The sequence below is a fragment of the Archocentrus centrarchus genome, chromosome 3 (genome assembly GCF_007364275.1).
Source record: "Archocentrus centrarchus isolate MPI-CPG fArcCen1 chromosome 3, fArcCen1, whole genome shotgun sequence".
In the NCBI taxonomy this organism is placed as follows: Eukaryota; Metazoa; Chordata; class Actinopteri; order Cichliformes; family Cichlidae; genus Archocentrus; species Archocentrus centrarchus.
Window position 1 is genome coordinate 34,658,527 of NC_044348.1, and position 26,448 is coordinate 34,684,974.

Consider the following 26,448-nt stretch of genomic DNA (forward strand, 5'->3'; position numbering starts at 1 on the left):
TCCCCGTCTTTATGAACCGCAGTTCTAAAAGTGCATAAATCATACATACTTCTCACCTTTTAGCATTATTTCAGACTCCCAAGGTTGCATTTCAACGATGCTTGAAATAATGATGGGACTTTCAGCTTTGCTGTAATAAAAACTGTTTTGCTCCAGGGTGGCTTAAAAGTTGAGGTAATAGCCATTTTTAGATGAGGTGAATAATGGAGGGATTTAGTGTGGGAGGATTAAGAAGAGGAGGTATCATTGCTCTGTAGCTTTACTCTAAACAATCAAAACCAAATCCAGACTAATGACGACTGTGATACCCAAACAGAGGCGCTGCGTCTGTGGTTGGCAGCAGTACGTGAGAAATGTGAACTAATTAAAAAGAAAAAGCCGAGTACATTTTTATTTATTTTCTTCATGTAAAGAATTGATGTGCTGCACCAAGAACAAAATACCTGATGGGGTAAACAACGCGGTGCAGGAAATAACTAGAAACAGCCGTCATTAGCATGTTCTCGTCTAGATGGAGAGTTGAGTTAAATAATTGTGGTTGAATTTTACTGCACGTGCAGTCGGCACTGGGCGTGGCAGAAATGCACAGTGCAAGTAAACAAGCAACATTTCTGGTTTAATTTCCTGCGTATTAACTTGGCGTGTCCTGAGGATTAGACGTGACAGTCACGCATACACGATCCTGCTGTTCGCCGTGGTGATGTGTGGCGTGAATTTGTTAGGAAAGGTCTGAAAATAGGTGTAAATTTAGCTTTATCAAGGTTTTATCTGTAGCTCTGAGGGGAAAATTGCAGCCCCTTGTTTTGCTGCAGAGGCAATATTCTGAAACTTTGAAGACAATAGATCTTGTTGGATAGAAGGCGGTAGGCAGGAGTTATAGACAGATGGAAACAAAGAACAAATATCTTGTACATATTGGTATATTTAGTGTTTTAATCTGAGAGACTAACACCTCCTTGTCTCCTCTTACTACTTCTCTGCCTTGTATTGCTCCTCTCTCTGGGGAGAGATGCTGCTGTTCCATCACTGCCAAAGTAATATGTGTGGGAGGTGAAGTCCGCCTGGAGAGCCGGATGAGTTGTGTGTCTGTGTATTTGAGTGTGTGTTTGTGCGTGTTTGGTGTGCAGGTTTGCAGTGTAAATCCTGACTTACTTCTCTAGCTTTTGTTGGTGTCAGAGGATGTGTGTGCATTTGAAAGCCAGTCAGTTTGTGTTATTGGGTCCTAAAGACTTGGGATTAGATTAGTTGAGTTGTTAGTGGAGTCGGCGCTCGGTGTGTAATTAGAGTCAGGCTTTACATATTTAGAGCTCTAATTAACTTGGGTCAGGGTTGACCTGCTGCATGTAACAAATCCATGAGCGAGGCTGCAGCATGTTCCTGCACCACAGTGTGTGTCAGTGCACCAAACAGCATTATGATTAAAAAAGTGTTCTTAATGGGTTATTTCCAGTATTTGGATGCAGGTGCTAGAATTTAGAATTAATACCAATAATGATGTCAGCGTTACCGTTATCAGTGTGGGTCTCACTGGGCTCGAGTTTCTTTTGGTAATTGCTGATAACCCGGTGCATCGCAAAATCAATACAAGTCCAGTGGGGGTAGCTGGATTGTCCTGCTGGGCGGACCTAACTATTCTCACACACACACACACACACACACACACACACACACAGTGCTTCATGTGTTGTTGGGGGACTGAATGAATACATGAGCTGGTTTCAGCCCAGTGTGAGTTTGATTCTTTAGGGTGATTTATTGTTTTGGTTATTCAGTGATCGATTTTCTTGAGGACTCAGTTTGATGAATAATTAACTTGTAATGTGCCACAAGGTGGTGCCTCCTGTCTTTATGGTGAGAGCTGCACTCAGACACTGACACATGTGTACAATCATGCTGCAGCAGAGGCCTAGCGCTGTACGGTGCTGGATAAGATCCCAGGAGGGACCGGACACGGGAAGTATAGTGTCAACAGCTGGTTGTTGGGCTGTCCTGGGTCATTGTCAAAATGTTAACATACAGTTCATGTAGTTCATGTACCTGTCACCTCATAACGTAGAGAGCTTGCAGCAAATTCTCTTTGGCAGCTTCATTATTTGCTCTGAGAATAAACTTCTCCAACTGCAAAGTTCCCATTTTAAATCGTGCACCGATGCAGGATCCGTCACCAGCTCTACGTTAAGCTTGTGTTGGTGCAGATATCCAGATTTGTACCGTAATACATCAAATTTCCAAAACCGAGTGAAAGACCGTAAAGCTTTTGGAGCCTGGACCATTTTTCTGACTTCAACCACCCGTTTTTAATGTTATCAGCCCACTGAATGACCTTTTTCTACTGTACATATTGCAAGGAGGTCATAGGTCATTTTTGCTTAATTCAGTTGTGGTTGCACTGGTTCCAGTTTAAAACAAAGGTTTTCAAAGCCTTTGACAGTGTGCTGCCAAACTTTGTTTCTACTTCCTGCTCACAAGAAGAGCACCAACAAGCTGCCACTTGTTCTCCTTCTAAAAATCCTTTTCAGCTTTTAGCCCCCCCCCCCCCCCCCCCCCCCGATCAAAGCTCCCCCTGATGTTTATAACAAACACATTTATGGCAAAAAAGGGCCGTCAATTAACATTTAACATTTCCTCTTTCAGACGAGTTTACAGGCATTTTCAGAGAGCGATGGATTTTTCCGGATAAACACAATTTATCCTTTTTAACTATCGTGAAATAAACATTTATAGAACAACCATTTCCTGAACTATTAATGATAATGCTTAATACTTAATAATCCACCCACATTGAAAGCACAAAGAAAACACATTTACCAGCTGCAGTCAGGGAAAAACCTCCATCAGATCAGACCTGAGCGTCACTCTATGGGCAACACATGATTTTTTTTTTTTTTTTTTTTTTTTTTCCTAAAGCCTGTCATGTCTGGTAGATCTTGCAAGCAGAACTGTGATCTGAATGCGTTGTTGTGCCAAACATATTTGCTATTTCAAGATGAGCTCTATAGGTTCTCAATAGGCTCTTCTTGTTGTTGTTTTAACCCTTTATTTTATTTATCTGAGTTATTTTTCCACATACTATGTAACAGCCAGAGCTGACAGGCTGAAGAAAAGGAAAATAAAGAGAAGAAAAAGGGAGAGAGAAAGGGAGCAAAAAAAAAAAAAAAAAAAAAAAAAGGGGAAAGAGCACAAGTCTATTAATCAGATACTTCATCACTTTAACATATAAAAAAATACTATCAATACTTGCCAAAATAAATTTGTGTGTGAAAAACAAAACTAACAAAGCATGTTACGCACACCAACAATTTTGTTGAGTTGTGATTGAGTGGGCGTTTGTGTCTGTGTCATGTTTGTGTCTGTGTCATGGAACGTACTTACCAATGAGGGCAAAACGCTGCAGCTCCACCCATCAGAAGCTAGAGGCAGGTACGGAAAGCCCCCGGAACCCCAGGCCACCAGCAGCCCACCAAGGGCCAGGAAGACCCCCGGCCACTCAGTCCAAAGATAACCGCACACCTACCCCAGCAGACGGGAGAGGGTGGTCTCAGACGGAGCCCCCCCAGTCGAGGAGCGAGGGCTCCAGGGAACCCAAGGCGATGAGAAGCCAGCCCCCCCCCAGCGGCCAGCCCCCTGCACTGGCCGGCGGCAGGGCTCCCGGGCCCACGGCACCCAAGGACCGCCCGACCCTCCACAGAGCCCCCCCCCACGCCGAAGAAGCCAACGCAGCCCCGCACCGCACCCCCAAGGGGGGCAGGCCAGTACCCACGCCAGAACACCCAGCCCCACCCAGGCAACACATGATTTTTAATAAAAATGTATGTGTAATAGCCTTTAATACAAGCTGTGTGTACACTGTGTCAGCACTCATTCAAGGTACAGATGTGCTTTTTTCTTTTAAAGAACATAAGTTAGAGATCATCCAGAAACTAAGGAAACAAGTGAGCATACTTAAAGTATATTTTGCACTTGAAACACACGGGAAAACAAAAACATGTATATGCTATGAAAATGATTATTTCAGTGACCCTCAGTGTCCTTGTAAATTAACTGCATCCAAAACAGGGAGTATAATAATAAAGCTTGCATTCAAATATAATAACGAGCAAACACGTTAACATAAAAGAGCGAGGAGGGCAGGAAGGAAGGGGCGAAGAAACACCGCTTTTTATTTTAAGCATGTTAATGTGGCACGAACTCTCTGACCCACACTTCCCAAAGTCAAAGAAAATGTTGTGTTTAAATATAATTGGCAGGATGAAAAGGAAGAGGACCTGCATCCGAGCCTCGGCCGAAGGAAGAACACAGCCTCTTCTCCCACTGATGCTCGAAGCGCCGTTTTGGATTGGTGCTTAATTACGAGAGGAATCAGACAAAGATGAGATGATTCGCTCCCAAATCGGACGCGCTGTGAGCTGAATGCTGAAGGTCTCATTCTGACATGAAGCCATTATGAGTTCAAGAGCTGCTCAGAAAATTATATCCTTCAGCTAATGCAGGACTTTGAAAATGTAGTTTAGAAATAGAACTACAATAATAAGGAAGCTGCTGGAAGAAAGAAGGGAAATGTGGATGTGAAGGTGCAGAGAGGACGATGAGAAATGTCAGGTGCATTTAAAGGACAGAGTCATGAGTTTCTATGGCACTGATACACATCCAGAATTTTTACTTTGAACGTGCTGCTGTTGTGTGTGTGTGTGACACAGGCATGTTATTAAGCCCTGTTTGGGCTGCTGTCCATTGTGCCTGATCAGATTTGCCGCTGCTTCACAGACAGACACACACACACAAACTTCCACTTCAGCTTTTTATTGAGATGCTGGTTTGCTGTTCCAAAGCCACCCACTCATCCACCCTTTATCCCGCCGGAGGGCAGCTGTAGCAAGCCAGCCCTGCTGTGTAGGCCAGAGAAGGTGTGAGGCACACACACACACACACACACACACACACACACACACACACACACACACACACACTGGGAAAATAGCCGCGTACTACATCCAATCTTTGGCCACTCGGGGAGAAGAGATTACATGGTTATAACACAGAGTTGGTGGAGTTTGTGTGTGCGTACTTGTGGAGGTCAGAATAATACCCATACCTAAGCTGACCTCTTCTGTTCTAGCTGAGACCAGAACATTGGATGTTTCATTAAATCCGTTTACCTTTGTCAGCATGTGAAGCTTTAAATTTACATAAAGGCATTCAAAGCTTAGGATGGCCACGACGGTTAGCGGCTCAGGGTCAGTTTGTCCTACGCTAAGCTCTGGTTACACATTCTGAGTGTGGAGCTCATCCAGAGCAGCAGTCAGACAACAATGCTGAGTTTCGCTGAGCAGTGCTGTACAGATACTGCATTCATGGGTGTACAATAACCTTTTAAAATAATTAGTCAGCAGGTGGTTCTCATGCCACAAACAAACACAGCTTTCGGTTATTTTAGGAGCTGCTTCAGGGGCGGTGCTTAATCACTTATTTAGACTGTGTTGTGAAAACAACATAAGATGCAAACCTGCAGCCGGTCCCTGCAGTAATATTACAGTGGTATCTGCACGCTGTTGAGTGTAACTGGAAAGCATTATGAGCTAATAAAGAATTACCATTAGCAGACTTACATCCGTCATATCAAACACATAAACGGTCGTTGCTCTGTATTCATCCATTTTCTTCAGCCAGGCTGGAGCCTGTCCCGCCTGTCACAGGCTGGGAGGCGGGATGCACCCCGGACAGGTCGCCAATCTGCCGCAGTGCTGACACATACAGTAAAGACAGATAGTCACACCCACGGTCAATTTAGACTCACCGATCAATCTTCGACTGGTGGGAGGAGACAGGAGCACTCGGAGAACTCCACACAGAAAGGCCTCAGACTGGATTCAAACCCGGGACCTTTTGGATTCAGGATTTTTCAGCTATTCTCTGTCTGTGCTATAAACGTGTGGCTTGTGTCAAACCTGTGCAAAAAAAAAAAAAGCTTTAGGTGAGGAAAAATTGATGTGAATGATTTTTCTCTGTGTATTTATAGGCTGGCTTCCCATTACTTCCAAGTGACATTACAGACTTGACAAGTGTGGCGCTGTCCTCGCTGCCCCTCCACCTGTCTGACTGACATTTACTTTGACATCGTCTCTACCGCTTGTCACCACCTCTCAGCGTGACCCGTTGGTTATCCAGTCTCTAATAAATGTATTTACCTCAATGCACCTCCACTACACGCGGCTACAATAGCTGCCAAAGGCAGATTATGGGTCCTATTTTAATCAAGCACAACAAGTGCAAAGCGGCAGATTCTCGGCATGACTGTGCGAGCATCTCTAAGCACGTCTGCTATTTTGGTGCCTGTATGTGCAGCAGCTCAAAGCTCATAGTGCTGAAAGAGTTGTGCCAATCACAGTGATGCGCAGCAGCAACAGCTCAACAAATAAAGAAACAGACTCTCCAGGAAATCATATTTTGAAATGTGCCTGTTTGCTTTCTGGTACGAGGACCGGAAGCTACCTCGGTTTTATCCAGAGGGAAACTGAGCAGCTCCTGCACAGGTTCACCGAGTGAGTTTTGGAGTCGACACTGGATTGACAGGCAAGCAAGAAAAACCGAGAAATCGCTGCGCCTGTCGAGATACTGTCCCACACAAAAAGCCAAGAAAACTACAATTACAGTCATGAGATTACAGGTGACGTGAGTGGCATCAATCATGTGGCTCAAAACTCAAAAAGAATATTTTCCGAAATGTCAAACTATTCGTTTAATGATCCCCACTGTGCTCCTATAGGTTTATGAAAGTCCATCCAATCTAATGTGATATCTTCGACTGTGGCAGGTTGGCGGATGCCGACAGCACCGCACGTATAGCATCATCACAGCTGTTTGACCTCGGCTGTTATTAGGAGATGGTTTGCTGCAGTAATGATTTGTGCCCAGTGAGATCAACAGTAAATGACAAACACGACTGCAAGCATCAAGACCTGCTCTGAGGTGCTTGAACAAACACTCATGACGACTCTCCCTCTCACGCAAACACACACGAAGTGTTCCAGCCAGGGGGCAGCGCTTGTCCGATCGATAGACAAATTAACAACACAAATTAAATGTGTGTAATTACAATACCCTTGTGGAATGGGCAGAGTTTGCCGGCAGGGAGTCAGATAAGGATTGGCAAGAGTTTGTGTTTATTTCAACTTTCCTCTTGAACCAAGAGGAGTGTATTTTTTACTTAATATAAATGTGTATTTGTTCATATTGTGCTGCATCCGAAAGGAGCTCCGAGTGATGAGCAAAATCCATAAATACAAAAGTAAATTCATCTCGCAAACAGCAGCACGTATAAATGCACAGATTCACTTTGCCGTTATGTTCACTTTCAGCAGAGCTGCTGCCGTGAGCAGCAGGACCGCCCAGCCCGGCTTTACTGTGGCCTTCAAACAGGACCTGCTGCTGGATGTGGAGATCCGTCGGCCGTGGGGCCAGCTAGCTGGCTGACAGATCGTTTATACCAGAAGTTCTCTGCTACATCCTCGCTGCTTCACCTGCTGATCTGTACACATGCTGACTTCTGTGAGGACTTATGGACATGCAAGTGTGTGTGTGTGTGTGTGTGTGTGTGTGTGTGTGTGTTTGTGTGTGTGTGTGTGTGTGTGTGTGTTTGTTTGTGTGTGTGTGTGTTTGTTTGTGTGTTGGCAAGGGGTATGTGTGTGGCAGTGTGATTTGTAAGGCTGTTTATGCAGTCCATATGCTCTCAGTTTGACTCCTGTGTATCCTCAAGCCGTCAGAAGAGGAGGACATTTTTCATATTTAAGAGCCCCCCCCCCGACTCTGTGGGAGTTCAAACACAACATGCACACAAAGCATACACTTTCCCTCTCTTTCTTTCTCAGTCTCTCTCTTCACCTCTTGTCTGTCTCTGAGTAGGAGGTAATGAATTACGTATGAGTAGCAGAAAAGAAGCACGGTTATGTGAATGAGCCCTTTAAGAGCAAAGTCTTGTCCTAACCCCTGGTACACCCGGAGCATTTAAAAGCAACGCTGGCCCCTATGAAGATGTTCCCATTTGGCCTGCCAGCCCGCTGCACTCCCAGCTAACTGCTCGACTCTTTCCCTCTTTTCCTAAACGGCTCTGTTACTTTCTGTCTCTTTGTGTAACCCTTTCACTCAGTGGCTTCTGTTCAACAGTGGTTCATATGTTACAGTTGTGTTGGGAACAACACAACTGTAACCGATTTTTTCCTACCATTTTATTTATCTGTGACAGGGTGAGGAACTGTCCGGGGTGTACGCCACCTCTCACCTTATGACAGCGGAGGTAGGCTCCAAACCTCCTTCACCTTGGTGGATGTATTCCTGGAGACTAAAGTAATCACAGTGTTGTGTCTGACACCATCCAGATGACTGGTGGTCTCATTTTTGGGGGTAGAGCAGCAGGGAGATTTGTGACCTCATAGGTGATATCATACTCTTCTGCCAGCTCGTAACGATGTCACCAGTTCCAAAAACATGGTTTATAAATAAACCTCTAAAAACACTTTAAATGAGCTTCGGTTCAAAAAGCCAAGATTCGAGAATCAAAGACACTCGATGGTTAACCAGTGAGTGAAGCATCTACCCGTGCTGGAGCGTGTACGCCCATGACAGCGGGCGCTGCGCTGGTTCTCTTAATTGCTTTTCCTGTTCAGGCTGCAGCTTTTCCCACATCCAGCCAGCAAGAAGAACCATAGACTGTATATAAAAGACAGCTGTGCCCTCCAGGTCTCAAAATCGAAGTCAGTAGAGAAGTGCTCTAAACTTTAAAGTCTTTCTGATGGCACGTAGGGGGTGACTTCTCTGCTTGCAAAAAGAAATCTTATTGAATGGAGTCTGAGGAAATGAAACTACTGTTCACTTCATTTTACTCTGGTTTCAGGTCCTGTTTAAGCATTATGGTCATTTTGTAAACTATGGTCCCATTTAGCAGCGCAGAGGATGCTTTAGGGCGGGACTACTATATGATTGACAACTCTTTGATATTCAGTACCTCTTGGTTTCTCAGTTGGATCGATGTGTGGCTGCTTTTGTTCTCCAATCTGAGCGACAATATCAGTCATTTGTTCCAAAGTGAGCGCTCCTACATGCAGCTTTGTGTGTAATGTTGCTGTAACTCAGGAGGTAGAGCAGGTCACCTATTAATCAGAAGGTTGGTGGTTCAATCCCAGGCTGTTCCAGCTGGCATGCCAAAGTATAAGTGGGTAAAATACTGAAGTGCTTGTATGAATGTGTGTGAATGAGGAATGTTGTATAAAGTGTTGTGAGTGCTCGGTGTCGTTTAGTCCTCGTAGACGTTTCAGAAATCTGAGATTTCTTCAGGATTTTTAATCACACGCCGTTTCGCTTCTTTTTATTTTAAATGTAGATATTCGTGGTGAAACGTGCCAGAAAAACTGACCCGTGGAGTCGTTTTTCAAAGGAGGACAGAGAGGAACAAACTGAGGCCAAATCCTTTGCACTGTATTTATATTTACAGGTGTTTCTGTGCATTACACCTGATCTAAACTAATATTAGAGCAATGTTAAAAGAAAAATAGAAGTGCTAGGCTTCATTCTAATATGTAACTGTACTTTTGCGGCACCAAGAAAAATTTAAAGTGTTGGCTGTTTGTAAGCAGAGTAAATTTAATGACAGTTATATGATTGTCTGGATGTGATTGCCTCAGTTTTATAGCAGATTTTTGGAGACATTGATGGTGAATAATAATGAGATTCCTGTGTAGGAACAAACTAAAAATATCCACACATACACGTGCAGGTCTGTTTATCATTAACAAAAATAATATGGAAAATAAATTTTAAAAGATTGGAGATTGGAGCTTTTTCTTTTTGTCCCTTTTGTCTGTATTTTCCATTTGTCCACACCTCCTCTGATCTGCCGCCTGTTCCTCCCAGCTTTGTGCTAATTCATACTTTCCTAATCTTTCCTCTTAAGGTCTCTGCTTTCATTTCTACATTATTCTTGTATTTTTTTTTCTCCAGCCTTCCTCTTCAGTCCTGCTTCCTGGTCATCCTTGCTTCTCATTTTGCCTTTTCTTGCCGTGTTGCGTCTTCCCTGCGTTACTTCCTTGAGACGTCTGAAGTTTGTTTTAATCTCTCGGGGAAATGTCACGTCAATCCTGACAGGCGGTGCCCGACAATCAGCTGGTCGATCTACCTTTGAACCTGTTTTGGGTTGTGTTTACGTGCACTTTTCTGCACCTGCCTACACCTGAGTATTTTTACGACATTCACAGTGTTGTTCTGTTAGATTTATGCAAGTGCCCTTTCCTGCCTGTCACTGTATTACCAGCTTGGACTTATCTGGACGCTGCAGTCCTGGCGTATGGAGGGTTTGGGGTGAGCACTGGCATAACGATAGATTCAAGATAAGGAAAAAATTCCCCTGAGGGTGGAGATCGGGCAGTCTGAAGAATTGAAATTGAAAGGTGAAGTTACGTGCGATAAAGAAGAGGAAAAAGTGAAGGGTCCCAAGCAGGACAGTAAATGAGAAGGAAGTGAATGAGGAAGCTAAAATGTTGGGGAATGAGGTGAGCCTAAAGAGAACCGTGTACAGGTTAACAAAGGAGGGAAGCCCTGAATTGAACTGATATATTGAATTTATTCTGTTCTTTCTGGTCAATCGTCTAGCCTTGGCCAGTTTCTTAAAATTAATTGGATCATTCCTGAAGTGTTGCATCTGCTCATCCTGCAGCTGGAGTGATCTAAATCAACCTGCAGGTAATTGAACAGGAGTTCAGAGGAAAAGAGAGGCCAACAGCAAACTTTCACTCACCGACTGTGGCTGGAAAAATGAAAGTGCTGGGCCTTTGTTTTTCTTTGTTCATTTTCCTATATGAGAGGGAGCACAATGAAGAATGGAGCACTCATCACAAAGCCACATCTCAGGCTTGACAAAGCAATTACAAAAGACCGGCTTATCATGTGCTCACTAGGCCCAAATTTCAACAAGTCCTCCAATGAAACAATCATATTGGTCCTTCAGAATGGCTCATGTAAGCTCCCCACTTTAACAAAGGTCAGAGTGGCAGTGGCAGACACACAGTAGGTTTTACTCACTGTTAAGGTGACCACACTAAACAAATTAAATGTGGGACAAAGTGTGTGTGTGATGGCACAATGTGGAACAACTTGATGCTGAACAACTCAGCTTTTTGGTTTTTATTATGTGAAAGACAAATACTATATAGGATGTTTTATTTTGAATGCCAGCTTTTCCCTGTCTGTGCAGTAACTGTTATTTAAGCTCGTATTCTGCCTGCTAATTATCTTTGGAGTAGAGATGCATCTGTAGATGAGCACATCTTTTTTGTGGGCTGCACATTTCTCGAGAGACTGCCATATGTTCACGTTTCTGTACTCGAGCCATTCAGAATGAGGCACACTGGCTCAGTGAGCGGGGAATAGGGACAGAAATGCTGTGCAACACCCACAGGGAGTGAGACACCAGGTTGTGTGCAGTCCCTCCCCATCTAAAGATGACGATACACTGAAAAACAGACCTGTGCTTTCAGTCTGTTTGAGCACATTTCAGCCCCTGCTTTGAGGGAAAAGTACCCAAAGTTAACAGCTAAAATAAATCTTGTAATGTCAAATATAATGTCTAACATTTCTCAACACATTACACAACTAATAGCTTGTAAAAGTGAATAACATTATCTCTTAATCTCTTTGCAGCAATAAGTGAGGAAACTTCTTTTTAAATGATTTTATTATTTGGCTGTTTTTCCTTCGTTACACAGTAACAGTGTGGCAGGAGAGAAAGTTACTTTACCAGGAACTGAACCAAGAACTGATGGTTTAAATCCTGATGCTCATGGGTTTTCCACACATCCTAACTGTGGAACATTACAGCGAATGAGCCTAAGTGGACATCATCACACCTTCACTCTACATTCACAGTGTCAGAGTGAATGTTAAAAAATGTGAAATCACATTTCAATACATGTCATGAGGAAGGCTAATAAATAAATGAAAACGGCGCTGCACAGAAGCATAGTGAAGAGGGAGAATGTCAGTAGAAAGTGATGGTGACTTATTTGAAAGCAGCACAATGTAAAATGTCAGTTACCGTGAAGAAGTTAATGAAAGAGTGAAGCAAGCCAGGAGGCAAAAGACACAGACAGGAGATGAAAGAGTGATGATAGGCAGACTGACATCGCAAGAGATGCAGCGAGAGGGATGACGAAAGCCGAGCTGAAGTCAGACACTCACAGCGGATTGAAGAGCGCTAAGAAGGGAATTTGATTTTTGTCAGCCTCTTTTGACTTCAAACTTCAACTGACTGCAGCGTGAAGACGAATGTCAGAGTGCAGAAGTTGTGAAATTGACGCTAGAGTTTTTTTTTTTTCTGTCTTAATTATAATTCCAGCATGTACTGAAACCACCTCACTTTGCCAGAGTTAGCAGAGAAAAGCCAAATGGGAGCATTCAGAATGAAGCCTAAGAACTAATGCTTCAGTTGAAATTAAGTCTCTAATTCTGGCAGTGGGATGTGTGGGATTTTAGCTTAAGGGGGGGCAGTGGGTAAAACTGTGAACAAAAAGTTGTTGGACATGAACTGTGACGGCCTATTATTATTTTTAATTGAATACAGCCAGCAGAGACATGCTGCAGTATTGACATGAGCCATAATTTCAAAACACAATTACAACATATTTTGTGAAGTCGTTGCGGTCACATTTGTAGCTCTCCTTTCACATTTCTGATTGGCTCCTAGTTTCCATAAGTTTAGCTTCCCCCCCCTTCCCCTCACTGCTGGAAAAAGTGCAGACTGTGGAAAAGTCCTTCGATCAGCTGCATCATGAAGGGACTCGGCCTACTTTTCATGAACACCATGCTAGACTGTATATAAAAGATGGAGGTAACCACTGTGACATCACCCTCTGGTTTAAAAGTGTCATGGTCGTCACCATCCTGCGTGACCATATCAGCTAACTGAAGCAAGCTTAGTTAGATTAAAAAAACAAAAACAATTAGTAACACAGGAGTAATTCCATTCACCAGAACAGGAGTGCTAACTTGATGTTGTGTTAGTACAATTAGCTCTTTAGTATTCCGTATCACTTGCATTAGAAATGTTCCAATAGACACAAACACGGTCAAGAGGGCCAGCTCTGTGATTCCAGTCAGGGGGTGGGGCTGAATGCCACCAGCTACACTGTAGCTATCTGTATCAGCAGCCAGCTGTCAGTCAAAGCAGCCACTTTACATATGCACAGTCTGTAAATTCAAACAACTGTAAGACAAAATAAACAATTGGATGGGTTACTGTATTTAGCTTAGCTGTGCAGATGGTGATTTTTAGACCTGGCTGCTGGATCGTTTCTGTTATCAAGTTTGTTTTTATTGTCACGTTGGAAACCAGCCTCTAGTGGCAGTTTCAGTTTTTGATGCTTCTCTGTTGGTCTGGACCATTTGGGCAATAAAAGGGAGAGGAAAAAAGATAAAATTACACCAGTTTTATCCATTTGCTTTAATGGCACCAGGGTCGGGAGGATCTGAACACTGTGGGAACCATTAGAGGACTAAAAATAATTCTGTGAATGGATGTATTGGAGACCTTTTTCTGCTAAGTCCAGAAAGCGGCATTGAGAAAGTTGTGGGTGTGAGTTCTGATGCAGTCCATAAGTACGAGCTGCTACAGCATGAAGTAAGCAGTCCCTACAGTCCCAGAGTGTCAGCAGATGTTTAGTGTTCAGTGTTATGTGTCAGCATGAAGTTTTGAAGTTCGGCGTGCATGATGATGGATTGCCAGTGCTGGTTGGTCCCATATTTCCTTACACATGGTGCAAAGCACACAAGCAGTCTTAACCACTTCATTAACTTTTAATTTCCCATTTGAGTAAGTCAGAAAATAGAATGTAATAACTTTTGTCTGATGTTTGTTGACTGCCACAAGATGTGAGGAAAAAACTACATCACAGCAGCCTCTGTGCAATAATCCTCATTAGAGCAAATATACAGAGACAATATTGGCAATTTGCTACTTTATGTTAGGATGCATTCTTTGATTTATAGCTCTTCATATATTACTTCATTTTTTTGCATACATTATCCTGTTGCAGTAGTTTCACTGCTGTTTCAGAGACTTCAGTACCAGCACCAAGGTTGGTTGTCAACAGACCTAGAAAGTGTTCATACTGCAGCTCTCAAAACTCATTTCTCAACTCACCCCCTCACCTATCCCCCCCTTTCTCTTTTTCTTTCTCCATCTAGAGCTAATAGATGGGACCCCCACCTTGAAAATCAACCATGGCTCGGGCACAGTGGTGCTACAGTTGCCAGGCAACGTGAACGTGGCAGACAGGCGGTGGCATCGGCTGGATGTCCGCAGCAACAGCAAGGTGGGCTGTTTTCTCCATTTAACAGCAGCCATCGTCGCTTTAACAAATAAGCTCAAAGTCAGTTCACAGTGTGCTGCTGACTGAAAGCAGCTTTTCCCACTTTTACTGAGAAAACACTTTTATTTTAAATAGATTTAAAAGACAAATGAGATATTAAATAAGTATTTCGGTTTGTAAGTATGGATTCCACTGTGTGTGTGTGTGTGTGTGTGTGTGTGTGTGTACGTACGTACGTACATGTATTCACCATATGTTACATTCACCTTATGCAGTCATGCATACATATATATGCATGCTGTGTGTTATCTCTTCTTAAATTAACTTACCAGCACAAGATAGTTAGCATCTGTGGAGCTGAAGATAAACTGCTCTATACTGCCAAAAGTATTCAGGTGTTCCAGTCACTTCCACAGGTGTATAAACCAGCACCTAGGCATGCAGACTGCTTCTACAACTATCAGTGAAAGAATGGGTCGCTCTCAGGAGCTCAGTGAGTTCCAGCGTGGTACCGTGATAGGATGATGCCTGTGCAACAAGTCCAGTCACTGCTAAATATTCCACAGTCAGCTGTTAGTAGGATTATAACAAAGTGGAAGCAATTGGGAACGACAGCAGCTCAGCCATGAAGTGGTAGGCCACGTAAAATCACAGTCGGGTCAGAGGATGCTGAGGGTCATAGTGCACAGAGGTCACCAACTTTCTGCAGAGTCAATCACTACAGACCTCCAACCTTCATGTGACCTTCAGATCAGCTCAAGAACAGTGAGAGCTTCATGAATGTTTCCATGGCAGCTGCATCCAAGCCTTACATCACCAAGCTCAGTGCAAAGTGTTGATGCAGTGGTGTAAAGCACGCCGACACTGGACTCTAGAGCAGTGGATGGGATGTCACTCAGGTTCATGTAAGTGTGAAGGTAGGTGACCAAATACTTTTGGCAATATAGTGTATGTGATGACACCAGAATTCAAATCTTTCATAGTGTTGACTTTATGGGGGGTGTGTCCATCTTTGATTTACAGTCTACATGCCGAACATTTTTGAACTGAGTGTTTTTATGTGGTGCATTTGGGACCCCTGGAGATTCCTGTCTTCAACATCTTTAAGTATTACCTGTTCGGCTTCGTGCAAGCCTTATTAATGCAGTTATGTCCCAGGAATCTAAAAGAGGAAGACGTTGGTGATCAAGTATATAAAACTGTCTGTACTGTACGTACAGAAGAGGATCATTCTGGTAAGAGTGAGACAATTGCAGGAGCCCTCCTGCAACATTTTCTGCCCCGAATAATTCCAAGTCCATTAAATTAGGGTGAAATTAAACTAAATCTTCATGTGATTGAGAATATTCTCTATATTTCTCCCCCTCGAATGTCAAGTAGTTTCTGCTTCTGTATTTAGAGGCTGTGACATAATCTATCATGAACGCTGCGAGCTTCACAGCCCCACTGCAGGCTTAGGACACTTAAAAGCGGCTGAACTGGCTGCATCTCAGCCTCCTTTCATCCCGACGTCCCACTTCAGTGCCACTTCAGAGCCCTTCAGTAAAAGCACAGAGCTGAGTTTCTCTCACACACACTGCCAGCATGAAGCCTTTTCATGTTCACCTCCATCAGACGCCACTTAAAAACCTAAAATTGAATAATTACACTTATGCCACCCTTAAATTCTAAATTGCTTCATTTAGCTAGTTACTCAAAGACCTGTAATGTTCCCCAGACTGCCCTCCAAAAACTCTTATTACACTGCCTTGAGTTCAGGTTAATGTAATAAGAAAGGACACGCCATCAGAGAGCCTTCATAGTCACCAGTATGACTGAAATATGTGTGCAATTTATGGCTTCTGCCAAACTATTGAATTCAGCGGCAGACCGTGACAAAAACACCAATTTGGTTCCGTGTTTATTTGTTTTGAATGAAAGGAAGCAGCTTCAGGGTGAGCTTCACATCACTACACGTATAAACAGGGAAATGTGTTCAGTATGGAGAATGAGAGCAGCCAAACGGATGCGTGCAGTCAGACTTTCGGGTAATGCGACACCATTTTTTGGAATCGCGGGAACACTAGGATGCATCCAGACTTTTGTTATTACAGCGGGGATTATTCTGCATCACAATGGTATTATTCTAAATCACATGTGAATCTGTTCATTTGTCCTGAATAGTCGGCAGCGGCTTATCCAACCTGGTCGTGTGACAGCATGAGATGCGAAGCAGGAAGAACAGCGCTGCCGCTGGGAGATTTACTCTGAGACTCAGCAGTAAACAGAACCATTGTCTCATTGTCCTTCATGACGAGGCGCAGTGATAAATAAGTAACACCACGCGCTGCTAACAGGGAAATAACTTGATTAGACTGGAATAAATTATTAACATAATTAGCCTGTGTGTTGATGCAGAGTTTGTATTAATGTTTAATCGTGCAAATAAGCTCTGTATGCATTACATTATCTGTGTATGTATGTTTTACATGCTTTATAATGCAATTATAGTAATAATAATAATCATTTAGTAATAATAGTAATGTTTTATAATGAGTAAAAATATGCCGAAACAATGAGCATACTTTATCATATTTTTGACAGTAAATTGGAGTAAAAGGAGTTAAATTTGGGGGGGATGGTTATGCTCAGTACTAATCTGTTCATAAAGAGGTGGGATCAGCAGGTGCAGAACACTCACAGCAGTAAAAACAACACAAATGTTTTTAGACATCCTGACATGTTTATTAATCATCAGAAAGTGTTATCAACACTACAGATTATTTTAATGTTCAGAAGCTTTTTTTTTGGTTTAAATATCTGACAGGAAGTGAAGCTGACAGTATGTATGAAAGCTTTTATCACAGATATGTGAAAAGTAAGTTTTAAAGGTGTTGTGTTTTAGCGCACTAATGGCTGGAACTGTGCTGGCACGTACAGACTCGTTATCCTCAGAGTAATTATAATGATCTCACTGCCAACTTTGGTGGAAGGATAAGGCAATGCAGCGGATTTCCAAAAAAGCTTTTTCAGCCCTTTTAAACACTTGTGTGCATCATAACAAGAGTGATGTGGGCCATCGTGTGCCGTGTGTGTTAAAGACATGATACATGATGGTCACAGACTTTACTAATGACTGCAGCGAGGAGCAGCCATGTTTACAGAGAGCTGAACAGTGGATGGGATAAAAGACAGCAAGCTGCCATGGCTTCTGCTTAATCACCTTCTCGTTAAGGCAACAAGTTGCCGTGCAGTAGAGCCGTGCAGTACACACTAATGAAAGAAATGTGAGTCAGACGCTGCTCTCACCACAGTGATAATGCTGAAAGACCACTTGATAGCAGCAGAAAGTACACTCATTATAATTCAGCGAAATAGGTTCTTTGTGATTTATTAAAACATTAGCTCTCTACAGCATGTGCTTGTTTGTTTTCTCTGCAGGAAGTGCGTTTCACCCTGGATCGATGTTCGGGGGCAGCAGTGATGGAAATGGAGGGTCTGGGTAGCTGGCTGACCACTCAGGACCACTCTTCCTGCGAAGTGATGGGCGTTACACCCAACACTGACAGGTCAAAACAAGCACCCGAACAGCCGCACGCACAGTTTTTGACAGACAGCTGCTTTCTGTGCAGCTCAGAGTTAGTTTGCTTCTAATTTGGACCATTTTCAGGCTCTCGTTTTCAACAAGGCTGCTAAAAGAAGAGGTGCAGCCTCCAGTTCGGCTCTGCTGCTTTCATGCTGCTTTGATTCTGAGTGTTACGCAGTGGTTATGATGGAGCGCTGCGTCGCTGTGTCCACAGAAGAAGCAGCTAAACTGCACTCATGTACTGTTTGTGTAAAGCCAAATAGTTCTTAGATACAAACTGTCACATAGATTATGAAAGTTGCATTGACATTTCCAACACTTACCTAAAACATAGGACACAAGGAGACCAGAAATACACATAAACAGGCCGATGAGGCCGTGAGCTCTCTGCTTGTGTTGTATTAGTGTTGCTCATGTGCTGTTTTGCAAAAGTAACTGCAGACGTTACCCAGAAATAACCACTTTGTGTTGATTTTGTATTATTTAATGAGTTTATGTTAAAAATTGGGAAGAAATGATGCTCATTTAAGCCTCGTCATAACTATAAAACTAACTGCAGAATTTTTTTGGCTCAGTCACAAAAATATTTAAGAAAATACTAAAAAGAAACAAACAGACTCGTGCTGTTTGGCCATGAGGTCATACATGTGACATCTCATATTTTTATATTGCCGGCAGACGGCAGCTGAAAACGTTTCAGCTTTGATGGGAAATTCTCTTGCTGCTGGGCCGTGAACGCCTCTTCCACGGGCTGTGGATGCTCCTGACACCATCAACAATCAGAAGTGGAGGATAAGCTCATCATTGTTGTTTTTGAGCACCATCGTCTTTATGATTCAACTTCTCTCTCATAAAGAGAGCAAACAGGAAAAGGAGAGGGCATCGAGAAAAAAACAGAAATTATTCTTCACGTTTTAATCAGCTGACTTAGTTATGAGTCGACTGAAATGATGAAGCTGATGTTGTGTTTGAGTCCCTGTTTCGAATGCTAGAAGAAGAAGAATGAAAGCAGCAGCTTTGAAACTCTTTTTTTTTTTTAAATCCTTCTGTCCGTCTCTCTCTGTGTTTTAGACACCTGAACATGAGTCAGGTGCTTCAGCTCGGTGGTGTGAACGAGGACATCCCCTACATCTACCCCCAGCTTCAGCACAAGCACTTCACCGGCTGCATCCGTAACCTCATCGTGGACAGCAAGGTAACATGCTTTATAATGCAACGACACACGTGCACGCCCGTACGGAGCCGCACGTCCATTAGCTCAGCAGCATGCAAGCAGAGTTAAACTTACACCTGCAGTCCAGCTGATAAATGGATTAATAGTGGGCTCCAACATTCACAGTCCCCTTGTGCCATGTGAGAGATGGTTTTTTTTTAATGCTTTTAACTGCAACCTCAAAGAAATTTCAAGTGCTGCACACATGCACTTAAAGAGTGAAATGGAATATGAACCTTTCCCCTTCTGCCCAGTCTGACTTCCAATCGAGACTTTCAAGTAACCAGCGCTGCTGGAGTTAAAAAGTCAAGGGCTCCATACTCAGCCATGACAATCTGAGCCCAACCCCAACTGAATCCACATCATTTCTGTGTGAACACAGGTTTCTCTCATGATAGCCTCGTGTGAACCTGCAGCCTCTGAAGCCTGAAACTTTGGTTAAAATTGCACTTTTTGCTGCAATTTCTTTGGCTTGGAATCAAATAAAGCTGTGACTGTTAAATTTTGCCCCTCTCCATCCAAAACTGCTGAGCCTCGCCTGCTTTAACTGGTATTTAGACATAAATGTCAGCCTTTTCAGACTGGATTGCCAAAGATTGGGTGAGATGTGGGTTCCCTGATAATCAAAACTCACATGGCAGAAAATTAGAAATTAAATGGGCCTACTTGGAAGGTGTTTGACTTTCTGCTCCAAATAGGTTTTGTGTTGCCTATTAAAGTTTTTTAAATTACCTTTGTTACTCACTGCTTGTGATAATGTCACACTCTCATATTTGGTGCTTCTGTTCAGTAGTGGCATTTGTGATTTAGACTTAGAGTTTAAACCTGCAGTAAACTGTCCTCCACAGTCTGGTAATGGCTTTGCTGCATTTTCTTTACACACTTGAGGAGCAGGATTCTCATATAGGTCATTATTGTCTTTATTATTTGTCATGATTATTCATTGATTTAAGCATATTGTATTTATTTAACTTTTTACAGGGAATTTTCCTGTAAAAAATGGGGGGGGGGGGGGGGTCCACTGTAGGATGTCTCTGGGTGCTGAAAGGATTCATTTAAATTCAATTTGATTTAAATGGCACCAAATCACAGCAAACAGTCACCTCAAGGCGCTTTATATTGTAAGGTAAAGACCCCACAATAATTACAGAGAAAACCAAACAGTCAAAACGACCCCCTATGAGCAAACACTTGGTGACAGTGGGGAGGAAAAAACCTCCAGTAGAACCAGGCTCAGGGAGGGGCAGCCATCACCGGTTGGGGCTGAGGGAAGAGCAACAGGATGGTAGCCACATGGTGAGTAACAAAGAGCTAAAAGCTCACTGACACCTTTGCTGGGCCCTGCTGGAAGGTAAGCTTCCTCTGTATGGAGCAGACTCATTTCATCAGCTTTCCTGAAGCTGAAGCTAACTCTGAGTTTGGGTTGTATGGAGGTCCTGCTGCAAAGAAGAGGTGTGCACTTGATTTCTAACAGTGTAAAAGACTGAAATGGCCAACATGATGTCACACATTGGTTTCTGGGCTTTGCATTAATGTTACCAAACTGAAGGCATGTTGTTCGTTTGATATGTCCATTAAATGACATCATTCCCAGTTGTGCTAGAGAGCTCCAGTTTAGTGACCAGTTAGTTGAAGGGGGCCCTAAAAGATGCCGTTCGGCTACAGCTGCCAATCAAACCAAAACTATCCATAGAAGCCAAAACTTTTGATGATTTTTTTTCCCTCAATTTTTTTATTAAAGTTTTCCAATATAGCAAAGTTACAAAAATAGATAAAAGGGGGAAGGAAAAAAAAAGACACTAAAAAGACAAAGAACAGTGAGCAGGTAAACAACATTTGGCAACTAGTCATCATTGACAAATGCAGGTAGACTGAAAAAATAAGGCACTAGTTGCCCCCACCCCCTATGATGATTTTTAATGCTGTAAAGCTGAGCTTTGTAACGGGGGAGTCTGTGGTTAGACTTGCTTTTAGAGGCGGTCTCAAGTAGCCACAGGAGGAACTGCAGATGTCGTACTTGGTGTCATTTTTCAGCCCCAAAGGTTACCACTTCACAGGAAAAGGAAAAGAGGAATCGTTTTATCCCGATTATCTTTTTTATGATAGTTGGAAGCCAAAAGTGTTTTTAAAACCTGATTAATCACCCACTTTTTATTTTAACTGTATGTTGCACTCTGCAGTAGTGACGGCCTCAAATTAAGTGCAGAGAAATGAGCATCGGTAGCAGCATATCTTGCTCGACCCTTTCAGTGAACTTTTTCAAATGCTGAGGTGGACGATTTTGACCAAATGTACACAGAAATTTATGTGGACAGCCCTGATATGCTTTTTAATGCAGATGAGCAAAATAGTTTTTCTCCTCTTGATTCCATAATGCCAGCGCCGTGTGTGATAGATTTCTTTCCTAAATTTAAAGCACATGAGCCCCACATTATGGAGGTGCAGGGGATCGTATTTCTAGGAGTAAAATGGAGATTGGTTTGTGCAGTTTAAGATTATATTCTAAATAATTTATGAAATTATATTTCACTGGTCATAACAGAGGATGGTATATGACTCAGTGTTGAGAGAATTATTGGGAGACTGCTGTTTATCATTGTCTGGATTATGGTCACCCTCTAACACCGTGTGTGTCTGTGTGTGTGTGTGTGTGTGTGTGTGTAACTAAGAGAAAACTCTGGCTCACCGTGGCTTATTTGTGGCTTGCTTTGAGCCTGGAACACATGAGCATTTAACACGCTAGGACGGCTGAGTTAATTGATTAGCCTGACCAGCGAACCAATAAAAACAGTCGCTAATGTGAGCCAAATATCACGAGCCAACTACTACTCAACCTATCTGTCACTTTAGCCCAATACTTGTTCTGTTTAATGAGGTCAGTGTCAGCGCAGACGGGTTCATTACAGGCATGTGTCGCTCTCTTTGCATCCTGCACACATGTATGCTGTTAAAAAGCAGTCTGCTAAAACAAATACACTCATGATGCAGATGTTTTAAACACACATCTGTGCAGCTGACACATTTCCATCATCATGCAGTCAGAAGAAATTGTATTTGTGCATTTTATATTGTGTGTGTGTGTGTGTGTGTGTGTGTGTGTGTGTGTGTGTGTGTGTGTGTGTGTGTGTGCGCGCGCCCATGGTCTCCTCCTCTCTTTTTTCTGGTGGTCCACTCACATTGTGAGGACACCTCTTCAGTTCACTAATAAAGCATGTCTGTGTGTGCAGGTGTCTGTGTGTAGCCAAGTAATAGCCCAGGTGTTTTGTGGGAAAAAGCAGTTATTATTCAGCACACTTGTGTTTAAATGAAAAACAACCTTGGCCAGTCAATTCAAACATGCTTTTATTCAGCTCTCTGGTTAGGTGTGCGGAGCCACGGGGCCTCTAGGGCTGGCTTTTAGAACTGTTGTCTCTGTAAATGCAGTTTATTTGTACCCATTCAGGAGACTGTTTGAAGGCTCTGTTAAGATGTTGAATCTCAAGAGTGGTGATATTAAAGGATGTCTCTTTGTGCTGTGCTGAAGGCTTGGAGTCGGTGTGGTTTACCTTAGCCAGGGATGTAGCAGGAGGCTGCACAAACACTGTGTACTAATGAGAGGAATCTGCATGATTGTGTGTGGGCGGACATGAGTATAACAAATCTCCAAAAGCAAGGAACAGTAGGCGTGCTGATGATTAATAATGTTGATGGACATGTTCCGGCATTGTATGATTTTTATTTTTTAATTTTAATTTTTTCCTTTTCCTCTGGTGGTGTTTCGTTCCAGTGTGTCACATTTGTTGCTATAGCAACATCGTCTGTTTCCGATGGGTTAGAGGTAGCTGACGGTGCCCCGTACCAGCAGCGGGTGTGTGCATCACAGACCGGCTCACTATCACGATACAAACGATAACAGAGGTATCAGGACAGTTATTCTATATATTCATCTTTAATACGCTGCAGCATCTGTGTGACAGAAGGACAAATGTGGAGGGATAAATTTAGGGCTCTCCACCTGCTGTAAAAGTAGCTGCTAATTGTGGCTCAGACAGAAGAGCAGAGCTGAGTGTGAGTGTGTGTGTGTGTGTGTGTGTGTGTGAACCTTTGTACACAGGAGGAGAGGAGAGGAAGACACGAACAGATTTATTATTTCATGTCCCACTTCCAGCGTGAAGTGAAAGTGTGAACACCAGTGGGAGAGTAAATCATATTTAACCTTGTTTACATGCAGTGATGAATGGTTCAGCCTTCCTTGATTAGGAAACACAAGTGGGCAGACACAACACACAAGTGAACAGGAAAAACTGTGTCGAGTCATCAAACATTTTCTTCTTTCTGTCTTTGTTACCAGGAAGTACCAGGATGAGATGTTTGCTAGTTTAGCTGATAGGTGATTGACTTAAAGCCAGCAGCCCATCACGGCTGTAATATCACACTAATATATTATTCTGTTTCTTTCATTCGCTCTGTGATTAGTTTTTCTGTGTTTTTCAGACATCTCTGTACTTTCTTCTATTTCATTTGTTTTAGTAACATTCATTTTATGTTCATGTGACTCAGGTATGTATTAGTGGGAATATGTTTAGAGCAGCTTTTAAGAAAAATATGTAAATGTGCCACTGTATAATCATAGAAGAACAGGAAGTATTATAATATATTGTGATATTCGTATTTTATCCCACCTGTAAGAGCCAGGCTTCTTTTTTATTAGCTTTTGCTCAATTTTAGTCAACAAACATGGAAAATATTTCAGTCTGTTGTTCATCAGTGATTTTTAGCTCTAGAAAAGCTGTAGGAATTACCTCACCTCTTAGAGCGCACTCAGTGTTTGATAATGAGTGTCAGTGTCCATGAGCCCTGCAGACAAATCCAGTTCCCAAACATTAACCACTGGGGTTAGAGTTATTAAAAATTTCTAACCAGCCACTGTCGCCCCAAAAACTAGTCATACACAAGAGAATCTGAGTGCGTGTCTGTTAACTCCTCTCCACTGTAGCTCAACAAAACCAACAGAAATGAAGCGCCCCCTTGTGGGCTATTGAGTAACTCTACTTTACAAGTTATTTATCAGAACTGGAGCCAGATTTATTAAATAGGGCAGAGGAGTGTGTGAGCTCTAATAGCGCTGATAGCTGTGGTTACTTTTGCGGGTGATTTTTTAAAAGTTGCGATATTTTCTAAACACATTTGCAGTCAGAACAATATGAAACGCTCAATCTGACAAGATTTAGAGCAAGGTCGCAAACTAAGAGGTGATATTCGGCTGTTGGTAATTGGTAACAGGCACAGCCTGTTAATTGTAATCAGAAAAGCGTATAAATATAGCTCATACAAGCATATGCTAAAACAATGGAAGTCTGGCAGACGATTGTTATGATAGAAACAGGCTTCAGTAATTGACCGGCTCTGCTGTAGAACTGTAAGCTATATGACAGCATTTTGACATTGTGTGTAGTACTCTTGTATTAAGACAACTTACAGCCCCTCAAGGGAGAAAATGAAGTGGAAATGCCTGATTGACAAAAGCTTTTTTCTATACTCTGGTGACGACAGTACACAATTATTGGATTTATTAAAAAAACAAAAACAAATGGATTTGCAGATTTCATGGGGAAGTCGTGTGTGTGTGTGTGTGTGTGTGTGTGTGTGTGTGTGTGTGTGTGTGTGTGTGTGTGTGTGTGTGTGTGTGTGTGTTTTATCTCTATGCCACATATTGTCAAAGTACATGCAAGTGAATTTGTGCAGGTCCACCACTAAAAACAGTCGTGTGTCAGAGCACAGCTCATGAATCACCATGAAAACCTCCGGCGCTGTCCATGGTCCTGAAGTTATAGCAGTTTAATTAATGAATTATTTAACTGTTTATTTGAGTGTAATAAAACTTTGCTAGGCTTTGAACCCCATTGCTCAGGCTGTGAAACACCTGCCACAGAAGCCACAGTACTTTGAAAAGAAGCCGACACATAAAGTTGAAGTTTTGTTCCTGCTGGTACTGCGTGTCTCAGTTTGGATGGAAAGTTCCAGGTCGTCTCTGAGTTCATTGAGCAAATTTGGGTTTAGGTGGCTTGGTAATCTTAAGGTGTTTATCTGCGTCTTTCTTTCCAAATAAATTGACAGCAGCGTTTTTTTGCCACCATATCAAAAAAGATGCTTTTTCACTGTTAAATATGTCATCCAAAAAACCCAAACCTGCCACCTGGACTTGGCCAATCGCCAACAGTCAATCCTTAACTTGAATCCTGCTCTCAGTGTTGATCATGGTCAGCTAGCACTAACATTACCTTTATCACATCAAGACAGTAATTTCCACTGAAGAGCAGCAGCTCACTCAGATCATTCCTTCACTTGTTCACTGTCATCCTGTCTGGATCAGGTTTGAGTAGGAGGCTTTAAATACATCCATTCAACAGTATTTCATGAACATGTAGACAGCATCTTACCTGCCTAAATGCACTGTTCAAAGTTATTAAAGAACAGTTTAAAGAACAATTTTTAATCAGAGTATAGCCATAGAAGGTCCTTAACCCATCAGCAGGACCGGGATCTGCTCCTTTGTGCAAGGAGGAACAGGATGAGCCCTGCAAAACTACAAAATGACCTCCAGCAGCCACTGGTGTGAATGTCTCTGAGCAAACACAGTCTTCATGAGGGCGGCCTGAGGGCCCATCATCCTCTGGTGGGCCCTGTGCTCACTGCCTGGCACCATGGAGCCTGACTGGCATTTGCCATAGAATACCAGAGTTGGCACGTCCACCACTGGCACCCTGTGCTTATCACAGACAAGAGCAGGACCCACTGTCAGACCCTACGCTGATGCAGTGGGTCCTGGGTTCCTCCTGGTGCCTCATGTGGTGAGAGTATGCAGGCAGTTCCTGGAGGATGAAGGAATTGATTCCACTGACTGGCCCCCCACGTTCACCTGACATAAATCCATCCTCTGGGACATCATGTTTTGGTCCATCCAACGTCACCAGGCTGCACCTCAGACTGTCCAGGAGCTCAGTGATGCTCTGGTCCAGGTCTGGGAGGAGATCCTCCAGGACACCATTCTTATTGTTCTGTTTACAAGTTTAGTTCATACGTCTGTAACTCTTAACAAATGACACCTTCAGATCACACTGCTAACAAACACAACACTGAAAATAAGGTAAACCACTAAACCTTCATATCAGAGACATTTATGGGTGGAAGAGGAAACTTTTACTATTCAGGAGCTGCAGTGAGTTATTCCATATAAGCAGCAAGGTCACTGAATAACACACTGCATGCAAACATTGTTATTTCTTATGTCTTAAACTTTTTTGGTTTGCTTTTATTTATTTATTATAATTCTGGTCTGA

General features: G+C 42.7%; 1 protein-coding gene across 1 annotated transcript in view; it reads left to right on the forward strand.

Moving 5' to 3' along the window:
• The window catches only part of LOC115778226 (neural-cadherin-like), a 319,537-nt gene that overhangs the window by 232,582 nt on the left and 60,507 nt on the right, over positions 1-26,448 (forward strand). Inside the window, 3 exon segments of the mRNA XM_030726290.1 lie at positions 14,227-14,354; positions 17,772-17,899; positions 18,988-19,111. Coding sequence (XP_030582150.1) covers positions 14,227-14,354; positions 17,772-17,899; positions 18,988-19,111 — 380 coding nt within the window.